This window comes from Ranitomeya variabilis, chromosome 2, assembly GCF_051348905.1.
Source record: "Ranitomeya variabilis isolate aRanVar5 chromosome 2, aRanVar5.hap1, whole genome shotgun sequence".
Taxonomy (NCBI): Eukaryota; Metazoa; Chordata; class Amphibia; order Anura; family Dendrobatidae; genus Ranitomeya; species Ranitomeya variabilis.
The window spans coordinates 382,847,287-382,861,005 of record NC_135233.1 but is presented as its reverse complement, the minus strand read 5'-3'; the positions used below and the strand labels follow the sequence as shown (position 1 = coordinate 382,861,005).

The window sequence follows — 13,719 nt, the reverse complement described above, 5'->3', positions numbered from 1 at the left end:
TCACACAAAACTCCAAAAATGAACCAGACAAAAGTATTGGCACCCTCAGCCTAAGGGCTTGTTTACACTTGCGAGAAACACGTCTGTGTCTCGCATATGGGAACCAAGCTGTGGCGCAGGCACTCCAGAGCGGAGCATGCGGCCGCATAGGAACACATGGAGCCGCACGCTCCGCTCCAAAGTGCCGGCGCCACAGCTTGGTTTCCACATGCGAGACACAGACGTGTTTCTCGCAAGTGTAAACAAGCCCTTATACTTGGTTGCACAACCTTTAGCCAAAATAACTGTGACCAACCGCTTCCGGTAACCATCAATGAGTTTCTTACAATGCTCAGCTGGAATTTTAGACCATTCTTCTTTGGCAAACTGCTCCAAGTCCCTAGTATTTGAAGGGTGCCTTCTCCAAACTGCCATTTTTAGATCTCTCCACAGGTGTTCTATGGGATTCAGGTCTGGACTCATTGCTGGCCACCTTAGAAGTCTCCAGTGCTTTCTCTCAAACCATTTTCTAGTGCTTTTTGAAGTGTGTTTTGGGTCATTGTCCTGCTGGAAGACCCATGACCTCTGAGGGAGACCCAGCTTTCTCACACTGGGCCCTACATTATGCTGCAAAATTTGTTGGTAGTCTTCAGACTTCATAATGCCATGCACACGGTCAAGCAGTCCAGTGCCAGAGGCAGCAAAGCAACCCCAAAACATCAGGGAACCTCCGCCATGTTTGACTGTAGGGACCGTGTTCTTTTCTTTAAATGCCTCTTTTTTTTCTCCTGTAAACTCCATGTTGATGCCTTTGCCCAAAAAGCTCTACTTTTGTCTCATCTGACCAGAGAACATTCTTCCAAAACGTTTTGGGCTTTTTCAGGTAAGTTTTGGCAAACTCCAGCCTGGCTTTTTTATGTCTCGGGGTAAGAAGTGGGGTCTTCCTGAGTCTACTACCATACAGTCCCTTTTCATTCAGACGCCGACAGATAGTACGGGTTGACACTGCTGTACCCTCGGACTGCAGGGCAGCTTGAACTTGTTTGGATGTTAGTCGAGGTTCTTAGTCCAACATCCGTACAATCTTGCGTTGAAATCTCTTGTCAATTTTTCTTTTCCGTCCACATCTAGGGAGGTTAGCCACAGTGCCATGGGCTTTAAACTTTTTGATGACACTGCGCCTCAGGTCTTTGGAGATGGACTTGTAGCCTTGAGATTGATCATGCTTCCTCACAATTTGGTTTCTCAAGTCCTCAGACAGTTCTTTGGTCTTCTTTCTTTTCTCCATGCTCAATGTGGTACACACAAGGACACAGGACAGAGGTTGAGTCAACTTTAATCCATGTCAACTGGCTGCAAGTGTGATTTAGTTATTGCCAACACCTGTTAGGTGCCACAGGTAAGTTACAGGTCACAGGTGCTGTTAATTACACAAATTAGAGAAGCATCACATGATTTTTCGCACAGTGCCAATACTTTTGTCCACCCCCTTTTTTATGTTTGGTGTGGAATTGTATCCAATTTGGTGTGAGAACAATTCTTTTTGTGTTTTTTCATTTAAGACAAATTAAATGAAGATAATAATAGCAAAGAATTTGTGTTTGCAATCATTTTCAGGAAGAAACTGAGTATTATCTGACAGAATTGCAGGGGTGTCAATACTTTTGGCCATGACTGTACATTACTCATCCTGAGTTACATCCTGTATTATACCCCAGAGCTGCACTCACTATTCTGCTGGTGCAGTCACTGCGTACATACATTACATTACTGATCCTGACTTACATCCTGTATTATACGCCAGAGCTGCACTCACTACTCTGCTGGTGCAGTCACTGTGTACATACATTACATTACTGATCCTGAGTTACATCCTGTATTATACCCCAGAGCTGCACTCATTATTCTGCTGGTGCAGTCACTGTGTACATACATTACTGATCCTGAGTTACATCCTGTATTATGCCCCAGAGCTGCACTCACTATTCTTCTAGTGCAGTCACTGTGTACATACATTACTGATCCTGAGTTATATCCTGTATTATACGCCAGAGCTGCACTCACTATTCTGCTGGTGCAGTCACTGTGTGCATACATTACATTACTGATCCTGAGTTACATCCTGTATTATACTCCAGAGCTGCGCTCCCTATTCTTCTGGTGCAGTCACTGTGTACATACATTACATTACTGATCCTGAGTTACATCCTGTATTATACTCCAGAGCTGCGCTCACTATTCTGCTGGTGCAGTCACTGTGTACATACATTACATTACTGATCCTGAGTTACATCCTGTATTATACCCCAGAGCTGCACTCACTATTCTGCTGGTGCAGTCACTGTGTACATACATTACTGATCCTGAGTTACATCCTGTATTATACTCCAGAGCTGCGCTCCCTATTCTTCTGGTGCAGTCACTGTGTACATACATTACATTACTGATCCTGAGTTACATCCTGTATTATACTCCAGAGCTGCGCTCCCTATTCTTCTGGTGCAGTCACTGTGTACATACATTACATTACTGATCCTGAGTTACATCCTGTATTATACCCCAGAGCTGCACTCACTATTCTGCTGGTGCAGTCACTGTGTACATACATTACTGATCCTGAGTTACATCCTGTATTATACTCCAGAGCTGCACTCACTATTCTGCTGGTGCAGTCACTGTGTACATACATTACTGATCCTGAGTTACATCCTGTATTATACTCCAGAGCTGCACTCACTATTCTGCTGGTGCAGTCACTGTGTACATACATTACTGATCCTGACTTACATCCTGTATTATACTCCAGAGCTGCACTCACTATTCTGCTGGTGCAGTCACTGTGTACATACATTACATTACTGATCCTGAGTTACATCCTGTATTATACTCCAGAGCTGCACTCACTATTCTGCTGGTGCAGTCACTGTGTACATACATTACATTACTGATCCTGAGTTACATCCTGTATTATTCTCCAGAGCTGCACTCACAATTCTGCTGGTGCAGTCACTGTGTACATACATTACTGATCCTGAGTTACACCCTGTATTATACTCCAGAGCTGCACTCACTATTCTGCTGGTGCAGTCACTGTGTACATACATTACATTACTGATCCTGAGTTACATCCTGTATTATACTCCAGAGCTGCACTCACTATTCTGCTGGTGCAGTCACTGTGTACAGACATTACATTACTAATCCTGAGTTACATCCTGTATTATACCCCAGAGCTGCACTCACTATTCTGCTGGCGCAGTCACTATGTACATACATTACATTACTGATCCTGAGTTACATCCTGTCTTATTCCCCAGAGCTGCATTCACTATTCTGCTGGTGCAGTCACTGCGTACATACATTACATTACTGATCCTGACTTACATCCTGTATTATACTCCAGAGCTGCACTCACTATTCTGCTGGTGCAGTCACTGTGTACATACATTACATTACTGATCCTGAGTTACATCCTGTATTATACCCCAGAGCTGCACTCACTATTCTGCTGGTGCATTCACTGTGTACATACATTACATTACTGATCCTGAGATACATCCTGTATTATACTCCAGAGCTGCACTCACTATTCTGCTGGTGCAGTCACTGTGTACATACATTACATTACTGATCCTGAGTTACATCCTGTATTATACCCCAGAGCTGCACTCACTATTCTGCTGGTGCATTCACTGTGTACATACATTACATTACTGATCCTGAGTTACATCCTGTATTATACCCCAGAGCTGCACTCACTATTCTGCTGGTGCAGTCACTGTGTACATACATTACATTACTGATCCTGAGTTACATCCTGTATTATACTCCAGAGCTGCACTCACTATTCTGCTGGTGCATTCACTGTGTACATACATTACATTACTGATCCTGAGTTACATGCTGTATTATACTCCAGAGCTGCACTCACTATTCTGCTGGTGCAGTCACTGTGTACATACATTACATTACTGATCCTGAGTTACATCCTGTATTATACCCCAGAGCTGCACTCACTATTCTGCTGGTGCAGTCACTGTGTACATACATTACATTACTGATCCTGAGTTACATCCTGTATTATACCCCAGAGCTGCACTCACTATTCTGCTGGTGCAGTCACTGTGTACATACATTACATTACTGATCCTGAGTTACATCCTGTATTATACTCCAGAGCTGCACTCACTATTCTGCTGGTGCATTCACTGTGTACATACATTACATTACTGATCCTGAGTTACATGCTGTATTATACTCCAGAGCTGCACTCACTATTCTGCTGGTGCAGTCACTGTGTACATACATTACATTACTGATCCTGAGTTACATCCTGTATTATACCCCAGAGCTGCACTCACTATTCTGCTGGTGCAGTCACTGTGTACATACATTACATTACTGATCCTGAGTTACATCCTGTATTATACCCCAGAGCTGCACTCACTATTCTGCTGGTGCAGTCACTGTGTACATACATTACATTACTGATCCTGAGTTACATCCTGTATTATACCCCAGAGCTGCACTCACTATTCTGCTGGTGCAGTCACTGTGTACAGACGTTACATGAGGTGCAGTGCTGTGGATTGTGTATTCCCACTACTGATATCAGACTCCTCACTGTGCAGCTGCTGTAAAACTACAACTCCCAGCATGCTGCAGGGTTCCAGGTCTCTAGTCTGTATAGAAGCCTGTGTACTGGAGGAGACGCTCTTTCCCTCCTCTCCTCTATGATCGGGCACCTCCGGTCAGCTCATCTCTATGGTTTCCGGTGTGGAGGAATCATGGCGGCGCCCCTCAGGCTGCAGTCTGTTCTGGCCCTTGTGACAGGTCTTTCTATATTAACCCTTCCGCCCCTGTGCTGCTATTATCAGCGGCTCCGGGGATCTGGGTGGGATGTAGTTGGGGTCTCAGGTTGTTTTGTACCCGCACATAAGTGACACCAGAGGCGTCCGGCGGCCGCTTATCTCCCGCCCCATAGATGTATCCGGTCTGTTGTGGCTGTGCAGTAAAGGACATTGGACATTGGAGCGGTTTTCTTTTTTCCTCCTGCTGGGATTGTGCTCTATAGAGCAGGCAGTGCGGTGGACAAAGCCCCAAATACGGTGCAGAGAATCTGGGACATCGATTTATACCTCGAGACCAGTGAAAAAGCAGATAAGAAATAGCTGGAAAACCAGTGAGCGACACTGACCAGTGTGAGCGACGCTGACCAGTGTGAGCGACGCTGACCAGTGTGAGCGACACTGACCAGTGTGAGCGACGCTGATCAGTGTGAGTGACACTGACCAGTGTGAGTGACGCTGACCAGTGTGAGCGACGCTGACCAGTGTGAGCGACGCTGACCAGTGTGAGCGATACTGACCAGTGTGAGTGACGCTGATCAGTGTGAGCGATACTGACCAGTGTGATTGACGCTGATCAGTGTGAGCGATACTGACCAGTGTGAGTGACGCTGACCAGTGTGAGCTACGCTGACCAGTGTGATTGACGCTGACCAGTGTGAGCGAAACTGACCAGTGTAAGCGACGCTGACCAGTGTGAGCGACGCTGACCAGTGTGAGCGACGCTGACCAGTGTGAGCGACGCTGACCAGTGTGATTGACGCTGACCAGTGTGAGCGACGCTGACCAGTGTGAGCGACGCTGACCAGTGTGAATGATAGGCTACGTTCACATTAGCGGCGCCCGCCGCAGCGGCGGGCGCCGCAGCGGCGCCGCATGCATCATGCGCCCCTATATTTAACATGGGGGCGCATGGACATGCGGTGCACTTGCTTTTTGCGCCGCATGCGTCCCTGCGGCGCCCGCGTCGGGTCGCGGAGGACGCAGCAAGTTGCATTTTTGCTGCGTCCAAAATCAATGAAAAAAAGGACGCATGCGGCGCAAAAAGCTGCGTTGTGCATGTGTTCACATTTGCGCTGTGCGTTGCGGCGGCGACGCTGCGGCGCACACCGCAAATGTGAACGTAGCCATACTGAGCAGCGTGAGCGACACTGACCAGCGTGAGGGATACTGGCCTGACCAGTGTGAGCGATACTGCAGTAATAACTGGCTGCTGTGCATTCACCCTGATTACAGCTGGGAGCCACAGTCTGCAGCTGCTGGGGTATCTGATGCTTTGTGTCATCCTGCCCCCAGGGCCCCGCACAGCGTGGTGTAAGGTGCCAGATGGTGGCGCTATTCTTTATAATTTTCTCTTATAGGGGGCGTCTAGTCCAGACAAACATTTTTACCTGCTGTACAATGAAAACGTAGACAACTCTCTTGTCATTTTAATGTTCTGATTCTGCCCCATTTTTTCATGATGTCTGCTTGCTGTCTGTGAATGGAAACATTTTTGTAAAAGAAGCCCCCGGCATCTACAGGAGCCTCCAGGATATATAGCGGATGTTCCCGGCACATACAGGAAGCTCCTGGCATATATAGAGGAAGCCCCTGGCACATACAGGATACCCCTGGCATATATAGAGGAAGCCCCTGCACTTACAGGAAGCCCCCGACATAAATAGAGGCAGCCCCTGGCACATACAGGATACCCCTGGCATATCTAGAGGAAGCCCCTGCACTTACAGGAAGCCCCCGACATAAATAGAGGCACCCCCTGGCACATACAGGATACCCCTGGCATATATAGAGGAAGCCCCTGCACTTACAGGAAGCCCCCGACATAAATAGAGGCAGCCCCTGGCACATACAGGATGCCCCTGGCACATACAGGATACCCCTGGCATATATAGAGGAAGCCCCTGCACTTACAGGAAGCCCCCGACATAAATAGAGGCAGCCCCTGGCACATACAGGATACCCCTGGCATATATAGAGGAAGCCCCTGCACTTACAGGAAGCCCCCGACATAAATAGAGGCACCCCCTGGCACATACAGGATACCCCTGGCATATATAGAGGAAGCCCCTGCACTTACAGGAAGCCCCCGACATAAATAGAGGCAACCCCTGGCACATACAGGATACCCCTGGCATATATAGAGGAAGCCCCTGCACTTACAGGAAGCCCCCGACATAAATAGAGGCAGCCCCTGGCACATACAGGATACCCCTGGCATATATAGAGGAAGCCCCTGCACTTACAGGAAGCCCCCAACATAAATAGAGGCAGCCCCTGGCACATACAGGATACCGCTGGCATCTATAGAGGAAGCCCCCGGCATAAATAGCGGACATTCCCGGCATATACAGGAATCTCCCAGGCACCAGTTTCATCTGGTAAATGTGATATTTCCATCATGATGGTATAAAAGACAATCCAGATCCACAATACAAAACACCAACATGCGCAGACTGCCGGGTCCTGCTCGCACAGCTCGGTGCCTGTTGCATTGTGTCCGGTCCAGGCTTTGCCATCTGTGCACAAGAATGTTTCTATTCACTTACAACAAGAGCATGAAGTAGTAATCCCCGAGTGATGTGACTGATCTGATGCAGCTTGGATATATTTCTCCCTCAGGTGGTGGCAGCGGCATCGGTCGAGCAGTCTGCCAGCGACTGTCACAGGAAGGAGCATCAGTCGCTGTCATTGATCTTAACATTGAATCCGCTATCCAGACCCTACAGAGCCTGAGCCGGGATGTCCCAGGACAGGACCATGTGGCCCTCACAGCCGACGTGTCCAGATCTGAGAGTGTCACCGCCCTAATGGAGCAGATACAGGTAGAGCGGACCCCGGGGCTCATCCTGCATGTGCACGGGTCACTGACTGCTCCCTGTTTCCCCGCAGTCTCGCTTCTCGGCTCCTCCTCGGGTAGCTGTGAATAGCGCAGGAATCACCAGGGATGAATTTCTACTTCGCCTCTCGGAGGAATCGTTTGACTCTGTGCTGAATGTCAACCTCAAGGTATGGATCTATCCCACCAGGCTGCAGAAAGGCGCAGTGTGTGCGCGGCTTCATTATTTCTATCTGTATAATATCCGTGGGCGGCTCAGGGGGTCCTGAGTACAAATCCCACAAAGGAGAACACCTGTAAGGAGCCTGTATGTCCCCTGTGTTTGCTGGGTTTACTCCAGGTTCTTCAGTGTCCTCCCACACTCCAAAGACATACTGATAGGGATATAGATTGTGAGTGGTGATAATGTCTGTACAGCGCTGTGGAATATGTTGGAGCTTTATCGGCGAGTATAATACATCTGTCTATTCCAGTGTTTCTTAACTCTAGTGCACCAGTTTTCCCCATCGGGTCAGGATTTCCTTAGTACTGCACACATTATGTCCGCCCCCCAGAATTTGCTTCGGGGGTCCTGTCTGTAGTTGTTGAGGGACTGTATTCTAGAAACACTGCTCCATCCCATGTGTCTCACTCTGCATCGTGGATCCAGCCAGGCTGCTCTGTGTCGGGATAGGACACAATGACATCCTGTTTGGGTTCCCTGATTTCTGAGTCCTGCGATTGACTGGAATAGGAAGTTATCACGTCCTTTCACAACACACACCACCGAAGCGTCCTCCGCTGGATCTATAGGGGTGCTACAGCTGGTGAGTATGCATTATTTTATTACATTGAAACCATTCCTGCTGCTCGTACATTTCTAGAAGCCTTATGGATCCTGCTCTTAGATCTCCATGCTCCTTAGGAAGCTCTTTTGACCTCCAGCTGTCTCTCCTACCTCCCATGCACATGATGAACGCTTGGCTGATGTCAGACTCTCTGTGCCACCATCCACATGAGCAGGTCACCCGGCAGTGCCGAGATCTGCAGATTTCCCCGCCTGTTCCCTGGTGTGTATAAGGAAGCGTAGGGAGTATGGACGTGTGATAGGGGACGATTCTAGCCATGGATGGACACCCCATCCATCTCTATCAGCGCACAGTTAGCATTTGGGGAGATTGTATCTCTGATTTCCTCTTCTCCTGTGAAATACAATGACGTCTGCGGCAGAGATATGACATGATGGGAGGTCACTGACATCGCGGGTTTCTTACTTTTTGTCTCCTGCAGGGTCCATTTCTTATCACGCAAGCAGTGGCCCGATCTATTGTAGCCAGTGAGAAAAATGGTGGCTCCATCATCAACATTGGGAGCATTGTGGCAAAGGTGAGACGGACAAATCAGTAGCTACTAGTGATGAGCGATTATACTCATTACTCGAGATTTCCCGAGCACGCTCGGGGGTCCTGCGAGTATTTTTTTAGTGCTTTGAGGTTTAGTTTTCCTCACCTCAGCTGAATGATTTACATCTCTTAGCCAGCTTGATTACATGTGGGGATTCCCTAGCAACCAGGCAACCCCCACATGTACTTATGCTGGCTAACAGATGTAAATCATTCAGCTGAGGTGAGGAAAACTAAATCTCCGAGCACTAAAAAATACTCGGAGGTCACCTGAGCGTGCTTGAGAAATCCCGAGTAACGAGTATATTCGCTCATCACTAGTACCTACAGATCTAATGATTGAAAGCGAATCTGATCAGCGAGTACAGGACGGTAATACACACTGGCACATGGTGTCTACTAGCTGACATTATGGCGGTAATATTCCATGTACCGGTATGTCTGTCGTCTCCTGCAGGTGGGGAATCTCGGGCAGGCGAACTACGCTGCCTCTAAGGCCGGAGTAGAAGGTCTGACAAAAACTGCAGCCAAAGAACTCGCCAAGTGAGTGGAAATGAATCATTAAAGGAAACATTACCTACATCTGTTATCTGCCCTGACCACAGCTGCAGAGCTTGTGACAGTGTATCAGAGCTCTCTGTGATGAACCCTGCAGCTGTGTAAGGCTGGTTTCACATTTGCGGTTGTGTCCGCAGCCTTTGTGCCACAATTTTCCGCATGCGTTGTGTATTCCTATATTTAACATTAGGGACGCAGGTGCCTGCAATAGGTTGCGTTTTGCCACGTTTGACGATGCATGCGTCGTTTCGTTGTCTGCGGCTTGGCACGGTAAACGCTACATGTTGTAATTTCCGAGTCATCAATTTGCCGCCTCGAAACGTATGCGGTTGTTAGCGGAAGGAATACGGCTAAAAAGCACATTACATTCTATGTGAATGCATGCGTTTTACCACAGGAAAACCTGTTTTTCGGGCCCTCAGTCTGTAGTTAAAGATCCTTCTAGTGTGGTTCAAGTCCCGACTGGAATAGGGCTTCAGTAGGTTTTCACACATCTGAAAGGCCTCATCCCCAACCATAATGAATGGCATCTGTGGACTTCGAGTGTTGGGGAGAGGTTGTGGCGGGGGAAAATTGAAATTTTTGCCATACACACGGCGTCCCATATCAGAGTTCTTGAAAGTCTGGGAATCGTTGCCACGGCCAAAAGCTCCAATGTCCACGGCGATGAAGCGACAGTCCGCATCGGCTATTGCCATGAGCACAACAGAAAAATAATTTTTATAATTGAAGTACTCCGATCCTGTTCTGGCTGGTTTGATAATGCGAATGTGCTTTCCATCCACCGCTCCCAAACAGTTGGGGAAATCACACACACTCCAGAATTTTTCGGCAATTTACATCCACATGTCCGCGGTGGGTAGGGGTATAAACTCATCCCGGAGAACGTTCCACAAAGCCCAGCAGGTGTCCGCAACTATTCCAGACAAGTTGGAAATTCCAAGCCGGTATTGAAAGTGGAGCGATGCTAAACTCTCTCCGGTAGTCAGGAATCTGAAAGAAACCCCAAAAAAATAATTACCAAAAATTCTATTTATGGTGGTGTTTAGCTAAAGACATAAAGGAAAATACAAATAATACATGGCAGACCAACAATAATTATGACTGGCATTTGTTTAGAATTGTTACGTACCTTAATGGAATCGCTCTACGGAGCTGGGTGTCCTGTCTCCAGATGGCTCCTTGGACACGACCAAGCACATCCTGAAAAGAGTCTTGCGACATCCTGGTATATTCCGGGAATTTGTCCGGGTTGGCATTAAGCTCGCCATATAGCGTGTGATAGGCTCCACGGCTCTCCCGGAGTTCAGTAATGGGGTGTCTCCAAAAACGCCGACACCGTGTCCTTCTGTGTCATTCTCTATTTCTTTGTTGCTCCCAAGCAAACGCACCGGCAAGAAACAGGTTGAACTAAAAGCTCTCCATGCGAAGATCCATCATGACACAGGATACAGTAGCAAAATCTGTAGCTTTCAGCAGTCCTAGGGTGTATATATAGAGATCCCATAATACACACTCTCTGTAGTCCCATTGGCGGTGTCTGGTTATCTAGATTTTTCTCCTGTTAAATTTTCCACCATGCGCACAGAAAACGCAAACGCAGGAAAAACGCATGAAAAAGCATGTAAACGCCGCATTTTTTTAATGCATGTGTTACATTATGCATCTAAAAAACCGCTGTGTTTGCATGCGGTTTATTGTGCGTTTCAGGTGGCGGATTAAACGCTGCGGATTCTACCGCAAATGTGAAACTAGCCTAAGCAGGACATGGTCTGGATATGTAAATTGTGAGTAAAGTACTGCCATTCAGTGATTCCCCTTCTCCCTTCACAGGTTTGGTATTCGCTGTAACACAGTATTACCCGGATTTATTGCCACCCCAATGACTGATAAAGTCCCACAGAAAGTGCTGGACAAAGTGAGCTGATGTCTGCAGTGTCTGTCTAGTAGGGCTGCTTTACTCTCTTACATGCCCCTTTCTTGTTATACATTTGTGGCTCCACATTACTGACCATGGAACCTAGGACTGGTGTGAAGTCTGTGGTAGCAGAAGACCCGGCATTGAGCTGCTTCCCCACTTTATTGCAGTGTTGCCATAGTGGCTCCCTCCCTGCGGCCACCACTAAGGGGAGCTTCCTGCGGCCACCACTAGGGGGAGCTCACTGCGGCCACCACTAGGGAGAGTTCCCTGCGGTCACCATGAGGGGGAGCTCCCTGCATACAGACGTATCCTGTTAATCCACATGGCGTTAATAGTGGTTGCAGAAAGAATGTTCTCCTTTCTGAAGTCGGACAAACGTCTACACGGGTAGATCTAGATTTCCGACTTCATATATAATGGTGAATTCCAACCTTTAGAGAGGTGAGGCTTTTTCATGTTTCTGGGTGAGACGTCGGCCTTTAGAGTCCTTTGCTTCTGTATTCGCTGTTTTAAATTCCTCCCATTTGATTGTATAGAAGACTACAGATATATGTGGTTCCCCTCCCCATAGTGGGTGCTGGTCACAGTATAATTGCCACCTTCCTGTGTGGTGTCTGCAGTTCAGCTCACGCCTTGTGCATATCGTAATGTCATTATTTCCCCCTTTTTTTTACAGTTTGCCGGTATGATACCACTAGGAAGACTCGGCCGGCCTGAAGGTGAGCCAGTCATAGGTTCTCTGAGGCTGACAGCCAGGCCTGCACCCCAAACACTTCATACACTGGTGCGGACATGGCTCTATCCTCGTGGTGCTCGTCCGGTTCCGCTGCTGCACATGGCATCATTGTCTAGGACCTGAATGACAGGGAGAGCAATAGGGGGCTCGAGCTCCAAGAGCCTTTATTGCATCCCCAAGAGGTTTCCCTAACCGCTGGTTTTCTTATTTCAGATGTCGCCGACGTCTGCGCTTTCCTGGCTTCAGACGAGAGCAAATATATCACCGGAGCGAGTATAGACGTGACAGGTAAATGTCAGGACGGGAGGGTCACAGAGGACCATGCACATCATAATTGATGATTTTCACTTTTGTGCAGTGTTATGTGGATATATTGGCGTTTGCTCCCATTATGGTTCGCTGTACTTTACACTGCAGCTCTGCTTGATCAGATGGGCAGCTGTGAATAAGCACAACCTTACCAGGAGTTTAGTATGTGGAGAGCTGATTGCCATTACTACCAGGACATGTGATCTTTTCTCTTGTCTTTCCAGGTGGCCTGTTCTTATGATTTCGGGTGCCAGTCTGACATGCTGCCACATTTGCTCATATGGGTCCCAGAGAGGCAGCCAGAGACCCCGGTCACGGACACCGAGACTGCTAATTGTACTGTTAATTGTAAATAATTTCAGAAATTACTATTACTATGGATTAAATATTAAATATATTTTTATTCATCTTCACTTGGAGTTTTGTGTAACCGTTTGAGCTTTCAGTGCTCAGGAGCAAACGGATGTGCAAGAAACGTTTCCTATCAAGACTTTAAGGCTATGTGCACACGTAGGAAAAGTGGTTCAGAACTTTCTGCACAAAATCCGCATCTCCTGGCAGAATCCGCAGCCACAGTTTTTATGTGGATTTTGTGTGTTTTTTACTCGGAATTGATGCTGATTTTCTGCAGTTTTTGCCACTGCGGATTTTGATCATGGAGGGGTGCAGAAACACTGCAGATCCGCACAAAAGACGTGACATGCACTTCTTTGAAATCCGCAGCAATTCCGCACTGATTTTTCCGCACAATCTGCACAGCTTTTTTTTAGCCCATTGATTTACATTGTACTGTAAATCACAGTGCGGATCTGCAGCGTTTCTGCGCGGAAAAATCCGCTGCAGATCCGCAGCAAATCCGCATCGTGTGCACGTAGCCTAAAGGATTGTTTCCGTTGTCATAAATAGGTATTTTGAGAGAGTTCTTGTAAAAACAAACACACTTGCAATTTACTGTTTGTTAAAATTGTCAGTCGTTCTTGAGATATTAACAGCTTGTTGCCTTGGTGACCGACCACCAGTGCTGGACAGCAGAATATGTACAATGTACAGTGCTTACAAGATCTTTACTGTTTAGCTTGGAAGCGCTGATCTGGTGCTGGCGGGATTGCTGGAGCGCACTGTTGCCGCCTAATTTCAGCCAGCTTCAA

General features: G+C 47.5%; 1 protein-coding gene across 1 annotated transcript; it reads left to right on the top strand.

The window, feature by feature from the left end:
• The first annotated feature begins 4,708 nt into the window (after positions 1-4,708).
• HSD17B8 (hydroxysteroid 17-beta dehydrogenase 8) lies at positions 4,709-12,984 on the top strand. The gene is made up of 9 exons (XM_077286229.1): positions 4,709-4,812; positions 7,449-7,651; positions 7,719-7,835; positions 8,935-9,030; positions 9,505-9,590; positions 11,439-11,523; positions 12,203-12,245; positions 12,476-12,550; positions 12,796-12,984. The coding sequence occupies exons 1-9, from the start codon at positions 4,713-4,715 to the stop codon at positions 12,810-12,812; spliced, it is 822 nt and encodes a 273-aa protein (XP_077142344.1). The 5' UTR covers positions 4,709-4,712; the 3' UTR covers positions 12,813-12,984.
• Positions 12,985-13,719: the final 735 nt, after the last annotated feature.

Excerpts from the sequence above, each read along its gene's own strand:
- HSD17B8 (XM_077286229.1), top strand. The coding sequence starts at position 4,713 with ATGATCGGGCACCTCCGGTCAGCTCATCTCTATGGTTTCCGGTGTGGA. Across the intron at positions 7,652-7,718 it reads CCCTAATGGAGCAGATACAG|TCTCGCTTCTCGGCTCCTCC; the intron begins GTAGAGCGGACC and ends GTTTCCCCGCAG. Across the intron at positions 11,524-12,202 it reads CACAGAAAGTGCTGGACAAA|TTTGCCGGTATGATACCACT; the intron begins GTGAGCTGATGT and ends TTTTTTTTACAG.